Source organism: Pteronotus mesoamericanus, unplaced genomic scaffold, assembly GCF_021234165.1.
Source record: "Pteronotus mesoamericanus isolate MK-2021 breed Mesoamerican mustached bat unplaced genomic scaffold, CSHL_Meso_final scaffold_21, whole genome shotgun sequence".
NCBI lineage: Eukaryota > Metazoa > Chordata > Mammalia > Chiroptera > Mormoopidae > Pteronotus > Pteronotus mesoamericanus.
The window spans coordinates 5,754,415-5,776,013 of NW_026555310.1; the positions used below are offsets into that span (position 1 = coordinate 5,754,415).

The window sequence follows — 21,599 nt, forward strand, 5'->3', positions numbered from 1 at the left end:
CCTCCCAAAGCAAACGTCAAGTTCTGGCTGCTTCAGGAGCCTCTCACATACCTGATCTCACAGGAATTTGGGCATTGGGATAATTTCGCTCGCCCTCACTTTCAGTGCATACAAGTGACTTTTAGTCCAATCTAATGTTTACTCTGCTTTTTCAATCCCCTCCTCCCATTAGTCAGCCATCGGAACCAGCACACTTTCTTCCTCTTTCCCCTTCTTTGTCCTTCTTCCACAGCCTATCCTGTCCTTCCGCAAACACATCCTGCTCAAATACAGACGGAAGATTCTGTCATTGAGGATAGAGTGGTCCATAAGCCTGAAAAAAGAGAAGGTTTCAGATTCAGCCAGACCAGGCTGGAATGCGTGCGTGCATGTGTCTGTGTGGTGGGGATCTGTAGACATAGCTCCTGAGACTGCCTTCGGGCAGAATGGGCATGGGTAGTGTCGGGGACGTAGGGCTACTCCCATGGATGGCGGCTGGAGGGTGGGCAGGCAGCAAGGAAGGGAACACACACTCCTCGGGTCCCACAGGAATGCTATAGACATTTGTGCCTGCTGAGAAGTCATATCCACAAGGCGAAACACAGACATACAAATCTGTAACTCCTTTGAATGTGTTACCGCTGCCCAATTTCTGGGGTCAGCTTTCACTGGTAAGACCCAAACCACTTCTTCTATTCCCTAACTCTGAGTAGAGATGAAACAGTCTGTAAGAATTTAAGTGAGGGGAGGGAGTATTTCCCTTGGTCTCCCCATTTCACCCCTCCCAACCTAACCTGGTCATCGGGCTTTTAATGAGGCAGTGGCGAGGGCCCCGGATCCATGGCATGGTTTCCTCTGGGCGCACTCCTGGATCGTGGGACCTCCAGAAGCTGAAGTTCTGAGCATCAGTCAAGGGGACTCTGAAGACTTGATTGGGGACTGAAAGTTTTGGGGAAGAACAGGTTATCCAATTTCTTTTAGTTCTCTACTCCTTTTTGTGCCTCAGGGCAGCAAAAGCTCAGCCTAGCAACTGGGCCTGACCAGGTGCTGAGAAGCCCTAAGAATTTGGTCACCACACCCAGCTTTACTTCCGGATTCCAGCATCTCACACCCTTCATGGTCAAGTTGAATCAGTTTTTGTTCTTCCTGCTGCTACTAAGGCTGTCTCCAAGAGAGCTTTCCCCAAGTGCTAAGAGTGTGGAAAAGAAGTGATCAACTCAACTTGGGAAATGTGCAAGATGGGTCCACAGGTTCTTTTTCTTTTAATGCAGGCTTAATTATCCTCATTGCCATCCCTTCTCTCTGACATACTTCCCTCCTTTGTTCAGTCAAATCTCTGAAACTTAGCAAACATAACTACCTCATGTTTACGTACTGTTTATAGATATTTATCAAGTATCTATCATTTTCTAAATGAATTAGAGATGTTCTTAAAATTTTGAAAGGCTATCAGACTTATTTTTTTTGTATTTTCACTATTTGGGTAAAGTAATTATACCACTGTATAAAATTTCTATATTTAAAAAATTTAGAAATAAAGCCTAATAATCTGGGCGTATAGTCTTTATAGTCAACATTTTAAAAATCCCTAATATACCACTTTTGATTTAGTCGTTTTCCTATTAATCAATAATAAGCTTTTAAAAAGTTTTGCTATTAGAAATAACTCTTAGATACTTCTTCATGTATGTCTTCTTTATTTTATGAAAGCATTATGGTTTTTTAAATTAAACTTTAATTTTGAGATAATTATAGATTCACACACAGTTATAAGACATGATACACAGAGGTCCCATGTGCCTTCGCCCATTTCCCCCTAATGGTGACATCCTGGAAAACTACTGCACGATATTACAGCCATGGTATTAACATACTGTTAGAGAACAGCTCCATCACTACATGATCCTGGAGTTTTTTATAGCTACTTCCTCCGACCCCTAACCCCTGCACTTAGTAATCAATAATCATTTCTTCATTTCCATAATTTGTTTTCTTGAGAATGTTATAGTGCTTGCTTTGGCAGCACACATATACTCAAATTGGAACAATACAGAGATGATTAGCAAGGATGACACAAATCTGTGAAGCAGCCCATATTGAAAAAAAAAAAAAAGAATGCTATATAATCAGCACCATACAGTATGTGATCTTTTAGAGATTGGCTTTCTTTATATAGCATAATTCCTGGAGATGCCTATAAATTATCATATCAGTAGTTTGTCCTAAATGCTTTTTAAAATGTACATTTTCTCTAACTTTCATGCAATGCTAGAGTATTATTCCCATTTCCAGATGGTCCAGAGCAGGTAAGTGTTTAAAGGAACTTTCTTAAGGTCACATGACTTGTTTGAACTTAAACTCAGTTTAAATTCCTAAGCTAGTACTTGGTCTACCACTCCTCACAGGCATAGCACATAATAATACACAAGTACTTTCCTAAGTTGTCTCATTTTGGTTTGATCCTCATAACAATTCTGTAAGATTGGTAGAGCAGGCATTTTCTGTTCCTTTTTTCTTTTTTTTCTTTCTTCCCAGCATTTAAAAATTTTAGAGTCAAAGAGAGAAAGGGAGGAAAGGAGGGAGGGACGGTGAAAGAGAGAGAAACATTGATATGTTGTTCCACTTATTTAGGTATTCATTGGTTGCTGCTTGTATGTACCCTGACCAGGCATTGAATTGGCAACCTTGGCATATCTGGACGATGCTCTGACCAACTGAGCCACCAGGCCAGGGCTTGTTTTTTTTGTTTTTGTTTTTTTAATGGATGAGGAAGCAGATTAATTAAAGATAAGTAATATTTAAAAGAGGCAGAACTGGACTCAAACCTGGATTTTGTGCTTCCAAGTCTGGTTCAACTTTTATCTTGCTCACTCCACCACTCAGATCTACTTTCTCCCTTGTCTTCTCAGTCTCTTTTCTTGGCTCTTTTTTTCTGTCCCAGAACCATGCCCCACCTCATTCCAGCCATTATTTAGAACTCAGACAGAAACCCCTCAAAGATACTTACATGTCTTTAACAACATCTTCCTGACAGCTGTGTGGTACCTTGTATGGCTATTCTGGTGCACAGAATAATTCCCATCTTCTGAGTTAATTGGGGGAAGCCTCATGGACACCAGTTCCTTATGGTCTGAAATGACAGCAGACCTGAACTGAGTACTTGACAAATGGGGCTATTTGATTCTCTGAGTCTCTAGTGTTCATGCCAATCAGGCATATGGCGGGGAACTCTCCTAGCCACTCAAGTCTGATTTTTGATTCTTGGGATCTCAGGAGTCCAATCACAATGTCTGTGACAGAGGGAAGGGAGGGAGAACCCACTGATCAAGAGACCTCCTTCACCACTCCTCTTAGTCCTCCCTGACTCCTGGGTTTTGAGTGGCCTCCTGCTGGCATTAAGATATAGACAGATACTTAGGATTGGTGTAGGATTAAAAAAAAAGACGTGTTGTTAGATAGACACTCCTTTTCTGGGACTGGCATATTTGTAGAGCTTTAATTGGCCTAATAGGGGAAGTTGTGTTTGAGCTATAAGTGTTAGAGGTTAAGAAGAAGTGGAACATGGTAGTATCAGGAAGAGCAATTCAGGCAGCAAGATAGCAAGTGTTAGAAGCATGAGGGAGGACTCAGCTTGCTGTTGATTTGGAGCCTGATTAGTGCAGGGGGAAGTGGAGAGCAGTAGGGAATGGGCTTAGTGTAGTGTAGGGCAGGGCAGGGCAGGGCAGGGTGTGGTAGGGAAGAGTAGTGCAGTGTAGATCTACTATTCTTTTGAGGGTTTGGGAATCCCCTCTGAGGAAAATCCACATCTTCCTTACCCAGTGCTATGGTCTGAATGTTTATGTCCTCCCCCAAATTCATATGTTGAAAACTTAATGCCTAAGGTGATGGTATTTGGAGGTGGGGGCTTTGGGAGGTGATTAAGTCATGATGGCAGAGCCCTCATCAATGGGATTAGTGCCCTTACAAAAGAGGTCTAACCCCTGGCCCTGTGCGGCTCTGTTCGTTGAAGCAGTGACCTGTAAACTGAAAGGTGGTGGATTTGATTCCAGGTCAGGGCACGTGCCTAGTTTGCAGGTCAGTCCACAGTCCCCTGTTGGGGCACATTATAAGAGGCAATCAATTGATGTTTCTCTCCCTCCATTCCTCATGCTCTAAAATCAATAAGCATGCCCTCAGGTGAGGATTAAAATAATAAAAAAATAAAAGAGGCCTGAGACCATAAAAAAAAGGAAATTTTACACTTTGTGACAGCATGATTGGACCCACCCGGAGAGCAATATTCTAAGTGAAATAAGTCAGAGAAAGATAAGTACCATACAATTTCACTCATTTGTGGAAGCTAATGAACAAAATGAACTAACAAAATAGAAACAGACTCATAGAGAACAGACTGACAGCTGTCAGAGGAGAGGGGGAGTTGTGGGACTGGGTGAAAAAAGTGAGAGGAGTAAGAAAAAAACACAACTCATGGACAACAGCATGGTGATCACCAGAGGGGAAGGGGGGTGGGGGAATGTAGAAGAGAGTATAGGGGGGATAAATGGTGATGGAAGGAGACTTGGAATTGAGGTGGTGAACACACAATTCAATATACAGATGATGTGTTACAGGATTGTACACCTGAAACCTATATAATTTTATTAACCAATATCACCCCAATAAATTCAGTTAAGAATTAAATAAGAGGCCTGAGAGATCTCCCTTACCCCTTCCTCAATGTGAGGGCACAAAGGGAAGTCTGCGACCTAGAAGAGGGTCCTCATCCGACCATGCTGGCACCCTGATCTTGGATTTCAGCCTCCAGAACTGTGAGAGATTTCTGTTGTTTGTAAGCCACCCAGTCTACGGTATTTCGCTATAGTAGGCTAGGACAGTGATTTTCAAGTTGTATGCTGCAAGAATTTTTAAAACATGGAATACCTAACTATTTAGTCAGGGGCACTGACCTCTTTTTGCCTTAGATTATCAAATAAAAAGAATGGCAATAGCCAACACAACACTGTCTGGTGTGAATGAATCAAAATTATACCTATTTTTGTCAGATTGGCAAAAGTTTTTTTGTGTGCCACAGAACCTTTGTAATTAGTTTATGTGTGCCATGGGATGAAAAAGGTTGAAAATCGCTGGACTAAGATACTTAGCTTTTCTTGCAGCTAGGCATGGGTAAAGAATTTGGCTAGGCCAATCAAATACATCTGTTCCAGCTTTTGAATCAAAGATGAGACTGCAAAGAAGCAGGGACATGTAAAGTATTTTTCTGTTGATGGGAAGTTGCAACTGCGAAGCTATACTTGTTTCTAGAGCATTATGCAGGGCCCAGCATCCTCGGTGCCAGCAGCGCCTGCCCTCGCATTGAATGCCGTGGTGTCTCTGCCCAACCAGGTCTGCAGTATGATTCTTAACGAAGTTTCTGGTTACTATTCATGAAGCTTGTTTCTCTGTTCCTTCTACAACTAAACTACTTTATTATATAATTGACATAAAAAGTTGTACATATTTAATATGTACATGTATTTAATATGTACAACTTCATGAGTTTGGAGATAAGTGCACACCTGTGAAACCATCACTACAATCTATACCATAAACATCCATCCCTTCCAGAGATTGTCTTCCACCCTCTTTATTGTTATTATTTTGTGCTAAGAACATTTAACAAGATTTACCCTCTTAGCAAATTTTTAAGTATGTAATACAGTATTAAGTATATGCTCTATGCTGTGGAGTAAATCTCCAGACTTTCCTTGTATAACTGAAACTTGTACTCTTTGACTGCTGTCTCCACCTTCATCCTTCCCTCTTGCAACTGGCAACCACCATTCTATTCTCTGCTCCTATGAGTTCATTATTTTAGATTCCTCATATAAGTGGAATCATGTAGTATCCTTCCATGTGTGGCTTATTTCATTCAACATAATGTCTTCCAGGTTAATCCACATTGTTGCAAATGGCAGGATTTCCACTGTATACGTATACTACATTTTCTTTATCCATGCATTATGGACATTTATGTTGCTTCCATGTCTTGGGATTGTGAATAATGCAATGAAGATGGGAGTTAGATATCAATTTGAGATCCTTATTTCAATTCCTTTGGATATATATCCAGAACCAGAACTGCTGGATCTACTATTAAAAATAGTTCTATTTTTAATTCTTTGGAGGAACTTCCATACTGTTTCCCATATTGGCTGCACCAATTTACATTCCCACCAACAGTGCATGAGGGTTTCCTTTTCTCCGCGTCTTCACCAACACTTACCTTTTTCTTTCTTTTTTTAAATACACTAACCACTTTGAACATGTATGAGGTATTATCTCACCATGTTTTCAGTTTGCATTTTCCTGATGATTAATCATGTTGAGTATCATTTAATATGCCTGTTGGCCATTTGTGTGTCTTCTTTGGAGAAATGTCTTTTCAGTTCCTTTGTCCATTTTTAACCAGATTTTTTTTTTGTTTTTTTTTGTTATTGAGTTACAAGAGTTATATATTTTGGTTATCAACCCTTTATCAAATGTTCTCTTGCAAATATTCTCTCTCATCTGCAGGTTGTATTTTCATTTTGTTGCTTCATTTGCTATGCAGAAGCTTTTTAGTTCAATATAACCCCACTAATATTCTTCTAATAAATTCATGTTCTGCTGGAAGTTGGCCATTCTCTCTGGAAATTGTTGAAACCGCTGCCTCACCTCTGGTGGAGGATGGGGATTCCTCTTCCTTTCTAGAGTTATTCCCTAGCTGCCGCTTTCCCCCTTCTTCCTAGCTTGGCCCCACTCCCTCTTTCCCTCCTCCCTCCCATTTGCACTCCTATGGAGCTGTCCTTTAGTATTCTTTGAGATAATGACACTGCCAGAGTGGGACACTGTTTCAATCCCCTCAGTATACAGACAGTTGAGGACTTGGAGAGGTAGTAGAGTAGAGAGTCCTGGAAACCTGAACTGAACCAGGGGGCTGATCTGTGCCTCATCACAGGTTACAGCAATGACAGGGGCTAGTTCCTGGAGCCAGTGTCATTTGAATTTGATGGCTTGATTTTTGGGCAAGTAGTAGATGGTAGAATGTTCATGGCTATGTAGATATAAACTGAGGGCAATGGGGCCTGGACTATGAGTAACTATTGGTGTGAGTGCAGGTGACATTGGGGGATCTTCATCTGCCCTCAGACTGATTGTCTTTCAGGGTATAGTCTGATGATCTCTATTATCTCATTTTCCAAATAGTAGATTCCCAGCTTTCCATATGGATAGTTCTTGTGTGCTTGGAGGCATGCTGGGCAATACTATCCACTTGGATGCCTTCCTTCTGTTTCGAGCCCTAGTTGACATACTTCCCACATCAGTTTTTGGCAGGCTGGAAGATAATTTTTGGTAATCGTAGCTTCCCCAAACTTCCAGGATTAGAAGCTACCTAGGGTGAAGTGTGGTGAGGGGGAGGTAAGAATCATGCCATAGACACTGTGAAAGAGTATGTTTTGGGTAGAGGAATGCACTGAGCCCTTTATAAGCAAGCTCTGCAGGGCAAGGTAGTAGAATCCATCATTTCGGTGGTAGATGGTATAACAAACATTTTTCATCCACTCAGCTGATACCATGACATGCTTCATACAGTTTTGGGGGCTAATAGATATGGAGTACCCTAAACCGTTTCTTCTAGTATTGGGCCATGAAATGGGAGTTGCTGTAAGACCACACTTAATGCTTTGAATGGACTGTAAAGGACACCTGAGAATGGTGCAAAAGTACTTGAGTGGATTTTCACTCATCCTAAATAATGTTGCAGATTTGTCAATATTATAGGCTTCCCAGGGCCGCTGACATCATCACAAAATCTTAGTTATCTGCTACTTTGCTCATTGCCTCTGTTATTTGGAACTGGCGCTGATTGGCCACAATATTGACAGGTTGAAGAATTTTTAAAATGTGTGTACCTTAGTTGCTCCCAGAATTCTGACTTCCAGGTTAGGGTACTTGCCTGCCTGTTCGGATGTTTAGTACATAGTGGTGATAATATCTAACACTCATTACTTGCATTTGTCTTAAACTTGGTGTTACTGCAAACAGAATAGCACCACCCTGACTGTAAAATCATATAAGATCAGTGTGAGGGAAATGTTGTAGTATTGTACATAACAAATGAAACCTCTCCAGCAGGCCATATCCAATGCTGGGCATGAATCCCTTGAAGTTGGCTTGGACATTAAAATGGGTTGAAATTGACTGGTGTGTGTTTGGAAGGCTGTCTTGCCCTTATTGTCTTCCCTGATACAAAGAAATTGCCAGTATTTTAGGAGGAAGTGGACAGGAGCAAGAGTCCAGGGAACCAGACCAATCCGCAGGGCACATTTAACATATGGGGGAGTTCTTTGCTTCCATGTCCAAAAATATGTTCCTCAGAGTGGTGCTCTTGCTCAGTCCCAAACACAGGGAAAGTAGATGGGGGGTGAAATAACAGAGAGGCATGCTGCTGGTTACAGACTGCTGACCTAAAGTAGACTATGTGGACCTTCTAGACTCCCGAGGGTGCCCAACCCTTTGGCATCTCTGGGTTCCACTGGAAGAAGAAGAGTTGTCTTGGACCACACATTGAATACACAAAAACTAATGAAAACTGATGAGCAAAAAAAATGTTTTAAGTAAATTTACAATTTTGTGTTGGGCCACATTCATAGCCATCCTGGACCCCATGTGGCCCTTGGGCTTTGGGTTGGACACCCCTGCATGGAGAGATAACAATGAAAAAGCTAATACTTAGTGAATGTGCTCAGCACAACTATAGAAGGTAGGTACTATTATTATCTTATTTTACAAATAGGAAAACAGAGGCCCAGAGAAATTCAGTAATTTCTCCAAAGTCACATAACTAGCATATGGCAGAGACATGACTTTAACCCAAGCAGTTTGGTTCCAGAGCCCATACTCTTACCCACTGCGGCAAACTGACTAATGAAATAACCTAATCAGAGTGTCCAGGAAAGACCAAGGACTACAAGAAAACATGGACAGAAAGAACTAGCCTCTTGATGGGGTCCCTTACATACAGCTCAGTGGGGGTGTTGTTAAGGGTATCTTGCTCACCCCAGAGCAGCCCTGAATTGGCTTGGGGACATGATATCATTACTTTGATCTAGAGGCAGAACCCTGGCTTCCTGAGCTCCACTGAAATGTGCAATATCATTTCCTATGGCCAGCATCAGGGACCAGAGATGACAGGAACCTGGTGGCCTCTCTGCAGTGGACTGGATCAGTTCCAGTGGGTAAGACCAGTGGGACAAGACTGAGCCAAAGGGGGAAAAGTGGCCTGTCTGCTGCATTACAGTCAGTCACCCTCCCTGAAGGTGCTCATTCTCTAGGCTTTGGATGATTGTAGTTACGAGTAGCTTGAGTCCCTCTCCCCTCCAGTTTCAGACAGATAGGGGATGCTGGTCTGCAGCAGCTACCCAACATATGGGTTGTTTCAAAGATGCGTTTCTATAGCGATAGTAGGTCTATCCATTTGGAAAGGCAGGGTGGCTCAGAGGCTTTGGCCAATTCATTCTTGGCTGATTTCCTGCTTGTGTTGGAAAAGCCAGAACTACAGTGCCCTCTGCTGGAGTCTAAGAATGGCATCCCTTGCTGTGTCCTAACAGGTGAGTCACTGAACCTGCAGCTGGAGAGGCCAGGAGACCTAGGAGACTGAGCAGAGGACATCCCAGCCAAGGTGGAGAAAACCTCCAATTACTTTCTCTGACAAGATCCAGGAAATGATAATGCAAGGTAGATGTGCTCAGTTTTTACCAGAGATTTGAGACTTAGTTATTCTTTGAAGAGATTCATTTGGAAGTGGAAGTAAGAGCAACTCTGAGGACTAGTTAGTGAATTCCTCTGGGAAGAGGAATAATAAAGGCAGCAGTAGAGGAAGATGGAGTGAGGCCCTTTGGATGTGCATAGCTTGGATGTCATTGCATCTGTGGCTAGAGGGCTGCCGCTGGAGAGTCTGGCAGGGAGAGGTCATTTGTCTCCAGACAAGAACAAGCATAATCTCTTCTATCACCTACCCCCATCAATTTGCCACTGAAACTTCTGTCAGTGAGCAATGAGTATATATTTGTGTTTGGATAAGGTCTAGCTTGACCAATGATTTTCATATAATGAGACAAGGGAGTTATCTCAGCAAAGGACCAGATAAGAATTAATTTGTCTGAAATCAAGACCAGGACACTCCTGGACCAAGAGAAGTGTCCAGGTGAAATGATAAGAGTAGACAGGAGAGCAGGGTTCAAAGCAGGTAGACGCATTCAGAAAAGGAAAGGACTAATATAGGGCCATGTTCTCCTGGGCGAGACAGAGAAGGGAAAGTTTAGATACTTAAGGGACTTGGGCATCAGGTGAATGAGCTCTGGAAGCTAGGCTGAACTTGCAGGGGCAACCAGTATGAGGATGAGGAAGGGTGAGCCTGGGAGGAGCAGGGATCCATTGATTGGTGGACATGAGAGTTCTAGTCACTGGTCAGGTGTAGCTGTAGTCAGGAGGCTCTTTAAGGGCCTGGACGAAATATCCTGTGAAGCCAGCCAGAATATTTTTCTTCTCAAGGAATCTTACAGATAAAAATGTTCCTTCCCAGGTTTATTCTGGCAAATATGTCTTGAGAAGTAGACAAAGATATTCCAGTTATAGGAAAGGTATATATATTCCACATGTACAATAAATAGTAACTTACATATTATGGTTTAGAACTTTTCTTCCAATCATTTGTTGTATAGTTCCATGTACTAGATCTTAGATGTATTACATACATTATTTTATGTACTCTCCACAGAAAATCTATAAGAAAGGCATTATTATCTCCATTTACAAGTGAGGAAACTGAGGTACTCTGAATTTGCTTACCGTGATTTAGCTCCTGAATCTGAAAAATTTTGGGTACCTGATAAAACTGAGTTTCTGAAGTTGGGGATAGACCAAAGTATGCTTCCCACACCCTGTTTTTTTCTTTCGTTTTTCTATTTTGGTTCTTTATTGGCAGGAGGAGAAAAGAAGGAGGCAGGGACTCGCCAAATATTTAGTTACATGTGGTGACTCACCTCTGAGTTTTCATTATGATTATAATAAGGGAAGCTTTGGCGGGGACTTTTTGAGTTGAATGCTAATACACTCAACATTTACTAGAAGAAAAAAAAAACCTATCTTCAAAGAGAAATTGTGAATGACTTCAAAATATCATTCTAGTTACAGTGTTAAGAATGAAAAGTGTCAATATTAACAGGCTTATTTTATGGCTGCTATTAAAGCCCTAGTTGAGGGGCCAGGTAAGAGTGTGGTTGATTTGAGCACAGAGAACAGGTTTGAAGAGCTAGCACTGGTGGACAGAAAGGATCAAACCACTTGAGTGAATGTATTAACACGGTGAAATCAGCTACAAAGAGAGTGGGGCCAGAGAATCATTCTGAAGATAAGTGTGGGTTAAAAATTAGAGTCCTGCAAGATCATTTGGGTTGTGGAACTAAGGATAAGCGTAAAGTTAGGGACTATGGGTTTCTTGAATTAATGTAGAAATTGGGATTAGAAAGATGAGCGAGTCAGGTGGATGTGGCCTTGCTAGGAGCCAAATAGAATGCTGACTTTTACCCATCATCTCCCTTCCTTCCTTATGAATTTCCCAAACTAATTCTAAAGTAATAGAAAGATATGAAACAAGTTTCCCATCATGGTGTTCCTCATTCCTATTGAACGGAATTTTCAGGCAGAAGTCTGAATGACATGGTTGAGGCCAAATTTGGCAAGGGTAGCCAGGTTGCCTGAATGTCTTTGTGGAAAGGGTAGTATGATCAGAAATATTGTTGTAAGTTTCTTTTTGTTATGAGGTCATGGATGATGGACAGAGTATATATATGTTTCAGATGTGCACAATAAAATGGCATGTCAGAAGTGCGAGATGAGTAACAGGCATCTTGCTGGGATGCAGTGAAAGCAATGAATCAAAGTGGGAGGTGGATGTGCTTTGCTATAGTTTTGGCCTTGAACTGCTCTAGATTTTGAAATTTGTTCTAGAGATGAAAATCTAGTCTAAGCTCTACACATGGCTGGCTTGTTCTGATTCTTTAGGTGTTGCTCAAATACTACCTCCGTGATCACTGTCTATAAAGTGGGCCTTCCAAAGTTATTCTCTATCATGGTTATCTGCAAACTGAGTTGCCTGAAAGAGCCAGGCAGATAATGTTTTTGAGTAAAACAAACTGAGTAAGAAACTCACCTGAAAGAGCAGGTGCTACTTTGCTCTGGCTGTTTGTGGTCATGTGGGAATTTAGGGCCAGTGTGGCTAGTTCTAATTTTTTAAAGAGAAGTTAGAAATGGAGGCTTTACATAAAATCTCCTGATTTTTAAATGTTGGTCCAAATTTTTTAAAAAAGCACTGTGCAGGCTGAGCCTGGTCCTCTGACCAGCAATTTATCACTTTGGATTTATTGCTTTCCTCCCTTATTTCCTTCCCAGCACTTGTTATGATCTGTATCTTGTTTATTTATTCATTTTCTGTGTTAGTCACTGTTGTATTTCCAGTACCTAACACGTGCCTGGTACAATCAGTTCTCAGTAAATAAATACCTGATTTTGGATGAGAAGAGGAATCTGGATTGGTGCCTTACTTACAAGCTTTTTGTATATTCTGAATATTGTTATAAATGAATTATACACATAAATATATATGTGTTTATATACGTGTGTTTATATATCCACACATCTATATATAACAAATATTTTATCTCAGTCTCTTGCCTTTTAACTTTATGATGTCTTCTGATACATAATTTATAATTTTTTTACTTAGTAAAAATTATTAATCTTTTCTATTAGGCTTCTGGGCTTTATGTTCTAATGGAAAGATTTTCCAAAATGACCCTAAGATTGTAAAAATATTCTTTGTTTTCCTCTAATACTTCTATAGTTTTATTTTATATGTTATGTTTATCTTTAATACATCTGGAATTTGTTTTTGCATATGATATAAGGTTGGGAGGTCTTTATTATGCTAAGGAGTATCCTTTTTTAATTTACAAAGTATTTTTTTAAATATCAAATTAATTTTTAGTGAGATAGTTGTATACATCTTTTTAATTTGACATATAGATGTGATGTATTATATTAATCTATGCCCTAATATTAAGTCACCATTGTATTTTTGGAATAAGTCTACTTGATGGTAGATGATTGCCTTTAATATAGTCTTAAATTTTTTTTAAACTTTTTAATTACATTTGACATTAGTATTATATATTTCAGGTGTACAGCATAGTGGTTAGACATTTATGTAACTTACAAAGTCATCCCCTTCATAAGTATACTACCCCCTTGACACCATACATAACTATTACAATATTGCTGACTATATGCTGGAGGACGCCCGCCCCCCAAAAAAAACACCTGGATTATCTTCTGGAGGGAAGTACAGGCTTCCCTCGCTAGGTGAGTGTTCTAGGAACCCATCTTTGTCAATGTACCAGCTGACATTGGTGTGAGAGTCTGCTTTTGGCTTCAGTGAATTTTTTTTTGAAGACTCTCAGCATGTTTGCCCATTTCGTGATGGGTGATTTACAAGTGCACCTGCCCACACTGAGCTGAATGTTCAGCAGTTTTTGACCAAAAATGGCATGACCCCCATGCTCCACCCTCCCTATTCACCTATTCTCGCCCTGAGTGACTTTTTTTTGTTTGTTTCCCTAGACCTAAAATGTCCTTAAAGGGGGAAACATTTTGCTGGGTGGAAGAGGTGAAACAAAATGGCAGAAACACTAAAAGGCATCAAAATTGACAAGTTCAAAAACTGTTTCGAGGAGTGAAAAAAACATCTCAGTAGGTGTATTGCATCAAATGGAGAGTACTTAGAAGGTGACTGAAGTTTAAACATGTAAGCACACACTATTTTTTTTATAAATAAATTCCATTTTGGGGGGTTTCCCCTCGTATTCCTATGCTCTGTTTTACCTCTCTCTGACTATTTTGTAACTACCAATTTGTAGTTCTTAATTCCAACACCTTTTTCACCGAGTCCCCCAAACCCTCCTCCTACCTGGCAACCATCAGTTTGTTCTCTGTATCTATGAGTTTGTTTTCTGTTTTGTTTATTTTGTTTTTTAGATTCCATATGTAAATGAAACTATATGGAGTTTGTCTTTGTCTGACTTATTTCAGTTAGCAGAATATCCTCTAGGTCCATCTGTGTTGTTGCAAATGGTAAGATTTCATTCTTTTTCACGGCTAAGTAATATTCCAACAGTCCATTGCATGTATGTATATCTTCTTTATCCAATCATCTATCTATCAATGAACACTTTGGTCTTGCTTTTTATCCATTCAGCCACTCTATGTCTTTTGATTGGAGCATTTAATCCATTTACATTTAAAGTAATAATTGATAGGTATGTAGTTATTGACATTTTATTATTCATATTTTTTCTACCTCTTCTTCCTCCTCCTCCTCCTGGTCCTTCAATATTTCTGGCAATACATTGCCGTGCCTGGTGTGGCTCAATGGTTTGAGCACTGGCCTGTGACCTGGAAGGAAAGGTCGGTGGTTTGACTTCTGGTCAAGGAACTTACCCGGGTTACAGTCCAGGTCCCCAGTTGTGGGCATGTGACAGGCAACCAATTGGTTTCTCTCCCTCTCCTTCTCCCTCCCTTACCCTCTCTTTAAAAATAAATAAGTAAAATCTTAAAATATTCTGGTAATACTGGTTTGGTAGTGATAAACTGCATTAGCTTTATCTTGTCTAGGATTTTAAAAGTATTCTTGAATCTGACCTGTTAGTAGGATTTGTCCATCTATATTTACATTGGCCGACAGGTTCTTCTTTTGTACTATGTTCTGTATTATGTTTTATTATTCAATCAGTTTTGTGTTAGTTTTATAAAATTATTTTCATTGTGTTCTGTGCCTTTTTTTATCCTCACTGGATGACACTTTTTCATTGATTTCAGATAGAGAGGAAGAGTAAGAGAGAGAGAAAAAAACATTGATGAGAGAGAGAGAAACATCAATTGGTTGCCTTGGATAAACCCACAACCTAGTATGCACCTTGACCTGGAATTGAACCTGCAACATACAGTGTGTGGTACAACACTCCAGCTGACTGAGCCACACCAGCTAGGGCTGTTTCCTGTGCTTTTAAGAATGGAATTATCTGTTTTAAAATTTTGAAAAAATTTTATCAAAATTATCTGGGCCTATAGCCTTTTTCTTTCCCTTTTTTAAAAATTTACAGATTTCTTTTTTTATGATTTTATTTCACTTTTTTATTGACTTTATTGGGGGCGACATTTGTTAATAGAATTATATAGGTTTCAGTGGTACAATTCTGCAGTACATCATCTGTATATTGTGGTGTTTACCACCCCAACTCAAGTCTCCTTCCGTCATCCTTTATCTCCTCCCTCCCTTTTACCCTTTTCTTCCTTCCCCTACACCTCTTCCTGGTAATCTCACCATACTGTTATATGCCTATGAAGGTTGTCTTTTGTGTTTTGGTTCGTTTTGTGTTAGCTTAATCCCTTCATTTTTTTCACCCAGCCTACCTCTCCCTCCCCTCTGTCAGTCTGTTCTCTGTATCTATGAGTCGCCCACAGCTTTTATTCACATAACTGTTTAACAGCTTTAATTTTCTCTCATGATTACTAACTTAATAATGGTTTATACTTTATTATTTAAAATCTGTCTTGTAATCCAAACATTTAAAAAACTTATAAAATTTTGATGAAGTCTAACTTATTTAGCTTTCATTCTATTGCTTGGTTTTGGTGTCATATCTTAGATATCATTGCTTAATCCAAGGTCTTTCAAGAATTTTAAAGTTCTAGCTCTTACATTTATGTCTATGATTTTTTAATTCATAGTTAATTTTTGCGTGTGGTATGAGGTGTGGTCAAATTTCATTATTTTAATGTCGATATCCAGTTTATGCAGCACTATTTGTTGAAAAGACTATTCTTTCCCCATTGAATTGTCTTGGTACTCTTGTTGAAAAGTTAATTGACCACATACATACATATGCAATGGAATATTACTTGGCCATAAAAGAGAATGAAATCTTACTGTTTGAGACAACATGAAAGGACCTAGAGGATATTATGCTAAGTGAAATAAGTCAGACAGAGAAAGACAAACACCATATGTTTTCACTTATATGTGGAATCTAAACAGGCCTTGCTGGCTGTAAGCCAGGCTCCTCTCAGCTCCTAAATGCCACCCACATTCCTTGGCATGTGGCCCCCTCCATTTTCAAAGGCAGCAATGATGTGTCAAATCCCACTTATGCTTCCAATCTCTGAATTCCTCTTTTGCTGCTAGTTGGGGAAAATGTTGCTTTTAAAGGGATTGTGTGATGTCAGGCCTACTCAGGTAATCTCCTTTTCTCAATATGAAGTAACAATCACCAGAGTGTCATCCATTATATTCCGAGATTCCACCTACACTCAAAGGGATAGGGATTATAAAAGAGGAAGTTTCATTGGGGGCCATTCTTAAAATTTTGCTTAATATAACTAAACTGGAAAAACAAGGGTGGGAGAGTGGAAGAGCAGGGTATGGTATAAGAAAGCTAAATTCTCAACTGTCATATCAGGAAAGCAATATACTATAACCACAAAGAGATAAATCAATACATGCATGTAAACTTTTTCCTTAGAAGTACAAAAGAAACTAAATAGGTGAAAATGACTGTCTCTGAAGGGTGGAGCTGAGAGAACTAGGGCAGAAAATTCTTATTTTTCATTATAAACCTTTTTAGCACTGTTCTTCATATTTAATACTTTGAAAATGAAGTAAAAAGATAACTTTTGCCCTGGCTGGGTGGCTCAGTTGGTTGGAGTGTTGTCTCAAACACCAGAAGATTACAGGTTAGATTTTCCAGTCAGGGTGTGTGCTGGAGGCCACCTATTGATGTTTCCCTCTCACATCGATGTTTCTCTCTCTCCCTCTCTCTCTAAAATTAACAAAAAAGCATATCCTTAGATGAGGATTGAAAAAAAGTAAAAGGTAACTTTTAAATATTTCTGTTGATTAGACATGAGAGGGACAACTAAAAGATTTGAGGAAAATCATTACAACGTAAGTTTGCTTTGCAAACCCCTGAATCCACTTTAAATAAACCCAGATGGAAATTGTGGGTGATACACAGAGTGGGAAAATACATCAGTAGACATATTTCAAAGAAAAGGGATTTGCACTGTATTAAAAAAATGGTGAATCTACAGTTATACATATTCAGTGAAACTAAAATATATAAGAAATATAATTTTCCTTGATTCCCCAATTTACATTGTAATCTCCCTTAATTTAAATGAACTAACCAACTATTTACTTGCTAAGATTCTACTGTAATTGCACCTAACTTTTATTATATAGGACTTACTAATTGATCCAAGCTTGCTACCTTGATGTCTAGGGGCTGGTTTATACCAGGGATCCCTACTTGGTGGTTAGAAGTTTAGGGGTACTGATTAGGTGAACCACACTCCAGGGTCTGATGGGCCACATTTACTTCAAGATGCCTCCTGGAAAGATGATCAGTGGTAACTAATTGCCTTGTCAAATGGTGATTTCACTAACTTCTTGTCCTAGACGTGAAAGTTTGTAGTTTTATTTGGAGATATAAGATATGGTTGAACTTCTAGCATTGAGTTTTTACTAATAAGTCCAGCAAGGTTCGAGTTTTAAGCACAGAAAACAAGTCAAACTATTGTTTTGGTACCTGCATATAATAGGTGGACCCCATAATGATGATTCTGTAGTGTGTGTGCATGTTTAAAAAAAGAAAAAGATCCGAAGGAACCTACCGGTTATTCTTTTATACTCTTGCAGAACACTACTGTAAAATTGTAGAGTGTTCTAACTCTCTTGGGAAGTTGCTCAGGGGCTCTGGGAGAAGGTTACAAGGTGTTGATTCCAATAAAGAAGTCCCAAAGTCAACAATTCTGGCCATTAGCTGAGCAAAGAGTTACATTCAGCTCCAGTGAATGGTGGGCTCCTGAAAATCTTGAGAACCATCTGTTGGGGAACAGGAAATTAAATAACTCTAGGTAAAGTCCACCTAACATTCAAACTTCAGGGTTTAGAGGTTAATAGATTTTCCTAGAAAGGCTGACCATCAATCATTTTTACAGTGGTCTGCTCACAGGTGTTTGACAGTTTGGAATAGAATTCTGGCTCTATCGCTGTGACCCTGGATAAATAAATTAACCTCTTTGAGCCTGTTTCCTTATTGGTAAAAAGGGAATAGTAATATCTACCTCACAGGAATGCTGAGAGGATTACATGAAATAATGCATGTAGAGTTCTCAGCACAATGTCTGGAACACAGTACATGCTAAATAAATAGTTATTATTAAATATCTGAATCAACAAAATTAGGGATTAATTAGGAGTTAGCAAGTGGATCTCTTCTGTCCAAATCCTGAGAGGCAACCAGAGGGTATAAAATTGAAGGGGTTTGGGGAAGCAAGCAGGGGATTAGTGGAGGCAAATTTGATGTCCAGTCTTCCCTCTAACCTTACATTTTAGGCCAGCAATTTAGCCTAGAATCTGGCTTCTGATGTCTGAATGAAAAAACTTGGGTAAGCAGATGATATCAGGATACTTTCTCTTCATCCCACAGAGGACCCCAGTTTTTATAAAGTGAAGTCTTTCTGCTTACCCTAAAAGAAATCGATCAGAAATGAGACCCAGGCCATTTTGGGTTGGTACCAAGTCTTGTCCACCAGTGTTTAACTAATTGGATAGGAAAATTCCAGGCTTTATACTTAGTTCTCTCATGGTGAGAAGTCCTATGTAGTAGGGGCAAATAGGGTTGCAGCAGCCAGCACAGGCCTACTCTTGGCCTGGAATAAGGGAAATTAGTGGGTTGGGCCAAGTGTGTTTCTCTGAGAAGGGATGAAGAACTCCTTATTCGGAGACAATAGTAATCCCATGGCATAATGCTGGGACCCAGATAAATGGGGGCAAATGAGGAGGGCTGGTGTAGGGCTATTAAGGGATCCCTAGGGCCCACCAGTGGGACTCTTTTTATAAGTCTCACCTGGAAGCTGAATATGTAAAACAGAGCTTCTACAATGGAACTAGGAAGAGGACAGAGAATGCCCAATGGAGGCTTATACAAGATCAGTCCTTCACAATCTTAACTTTGTCCTTTATACTTTTCCAGTAACCCCCATCCCTCATCCCAATATAACTTTTGCTTTAGTACCTGCCTATACTTAATTTCCTTCATGAGCTCTCTATTATGCCCAGAAAATCCTTTCTTCTCCATTTCTGTGCTTTCAAAGGAGTCATCTTTTGAGACCTTAATCAATTGTCGCATCTCCTGCAAATCCTTCCCTAACTTGTTTTGGTTAGTCATTCTATATTATTTACTCATTCATTTACTGTATGGGGTGGACAAAAGTTTACAGTTGTGAGTACGTGAAACACAGCTTACTCTTATATTATACATTTTTCCATACTAACAACTACTAATTTTAACTACTGTAGTTGTTAATCTTGGGAGATAAATCTCTAACCCAAGGTAGGAAAAATAAACCTACTTTTGTCCAACCCTGTATTTATTGAACCTCTATTATGTATGAGGCGCTACTAGGCATTGTGGATATAATACAAATCTGATACTTACTGCCAACTAAAAATCCTTCAACAGCTCCCTATAAAGTTAAAGTGCTTAGCATGATTAACAGCATTTTCAATTATCTGGCTCTGCCTAGTTTTTTCAAAAAAGATTTTAGTTATTTTTAGAGAGGGGAAGAGAGGCAGAGAAATATCGATGTGAGATAGAAACATGATCAGTTGCCTCTTGTATGCACCGTGACCCGGGGACCGAACCTGCAACGCAGGTATGTGCCCAGAATGGGAATCAAACTGGTGACCTTTTGCTTTGTGGGATGATGCCCAACTACCTGAGCCACACCTGTTGGGGCTGGCCCTGCGTAGTTTTCAAGGCCTGTCCCCAGCATCTGCTTACTTAGCCATTTATCTGTACCCAAGGACTTGAGTGTTTACATAACGTAACTCAAGTTTTTGTTCCTTCATCTGTGCCATATTCCTTTCTTTTCTACTCGAACTCTAATCACTCAGTTCTAGTAGCAGTTGTGTGTGAGGTCTTCTCTAAAGGATCCCCCCTTCTCACTTCAAATCTAACAGTATCAGGTATTTCCTTTTTGTGTCTCCATAGCGTTCCATATTTAATTTAATCCCACACAATAATGCAAAATTTCTCATTGCATACTTATCTTCATTTGATAGTCAGGCACTTTATGGCAGAGGCCTTATCCTATCCATCTTTGTAATCCCAGTCACCAACATAAAGCCTTGCACAAAGTTGATGTTTAATCAATGTTGGCTAAATGAGCAAAGGAATACATTTATTTGGTTGAACAAATTGGGTATCTTAATAAGGAAATTAAGTGACAGGAAAGGGAGCCTGAATGGATACTCTGTCTGTTCCATAATTTTAACTAATGTAGTTGTTAATCTTGGGAGATAAATCTCTAACCCAAAGTAGGAAAAGAAATGGCCAAGAAGTGGGCCTTCTAGCCCTTTACTATATATATTCCCCTTACTTGTTTTTTCACTTGTGTCCCTTTTCTTGTGACGAAAGGAATTTTGATATCCCAGTAGATATAAGTTGAAGAAGGCCATCTCAGCTTCTCTCTGTCCTCTTCTGGAAGGTCCAGGCTGGAGCACTGAACTCTGTGTTTTGGTAACCATGGTAATGTTCTGATGAATTATTGTAATTGACATTCCCTTTGTCTAAAGAGTCTCTTGATTTATGGGTTCATAATGAAGCTGGAGTGGGAGTGGGCTAAATAACTTCAGGAAAATGGAGTTATCAACTGCCAGTCATCTTTTTACTTGCCCCCAGTTTTATTATACTGTAAGCTCCAGAAGGCAGTGAGTAGAAAGAGCACTGACCTGGGCTCAAATCTTAGTTTCAACTTATTCTAGTTGCCTCACTTTGAATAGAGTAATCCTCATTTTTCTTTTCATTAAAAAAAAAAAAAATGGAGATGGTATCTATTTCATGGAGGTGTGTGTGATAATTAAAGGAAATAACGTATGCAAATTTCCTCAGCATAGTGCTCAGCATATAACGGAACCTTAGCAAACAGTATTTAAATCATATTGTGGTACTTCTAATGAGTCTTTATTTCAAGTGCTGAGCCAGTTTGTATCTACTTTTGAGAGCCACTTGCTTAACTTTCAGAAATTTTTCGAGCTGATTTTTAAACAACCATTATTCTAAAAATTAGAATTGAACAAATTACATTAAAGTAGTAAAACCTAAAAACTCTTCTCTTCCTAATTATTTTACATTTTATTATCTATACTCATGAGGTTATTTACAGCTATTGTATCCGGATATTCTGTTCTGTTTTTTTTATTCCTTTTTTTCTCTTTGCTTTTCAGTTTGGGAAGTTTTTATTGGCATATCTTCAAATTCACTGATTCTTCCCTTGGTTGTGTTCAGTCTACTAAGCCCATCAAAGGCATTCTTCATTTCTGTTACAGTGTTTTTGATTTGTAGCATTTTCTTTTAATTTTTGGAATTTTCATTTCTTTGCTTACATTACTCATCTGTTCTTGCACGTTGTGCACTTTTCTC

The 21,599-nt window shown here is 39.5% G+C and overlaps 1 protein-coding gene and 1 pseudogene across 1 annotated transcript; one reads left to right on the top strand and one right to left on the bottom strand.

Moving 5' to 3' along the window:
• Positions 1-168: 168 nt before the first annotated feature.
• On the bottom strand, positions 169-20,635 carry SPMIP11 (sperm microtubule inner protein 11). The gene is made up of 4 exons (XM_054591514.1): positions 20,557-20,635; positions 2,987-3,109; positions 774-918; positions 169-313 (listed from the first exon to the last, which is right to left on the bottom strand). The coding sequence occupies exons 1-4, from the start codon at positions 20,633-20,635 to the stop codon at positions 169-171; spliced, it is 492 nt and encodes a 163-aa protein (XP_054447489.1).
• LOC129085165 (uncharacterized) lies at positions 1,987-2,080 on the top strand (annotated as a pseudogene).
• Positions 20,636-21,599: the final 964 nt, after the last annotated feature.

Excerpts from the sequence above, each read along its gene's own strand:
- SPMIP11 (XM_054591514.1), bottom strand. The coding sequence starts at position 20,635 with ATGGCCTTCTTCAACTTATATCTACTGGGATATCAAAATTCCTTTCGT. Across the intron at positions 919-2,986 it reads GAAGATGTTGTTAAAGACAT|TCCCCAATCAAGTCTTCAGA; the intron begins GTAAGTATCTTT and ends CAAAACTTTCAG. Across the intron at positions 314-773 it reads ATTAAAAGCCCGATGACCAG|GCTTATGGACCACTCTATCC; the intron begins GTTAGGTTGGGA and ends CTCTTTTTTCAG.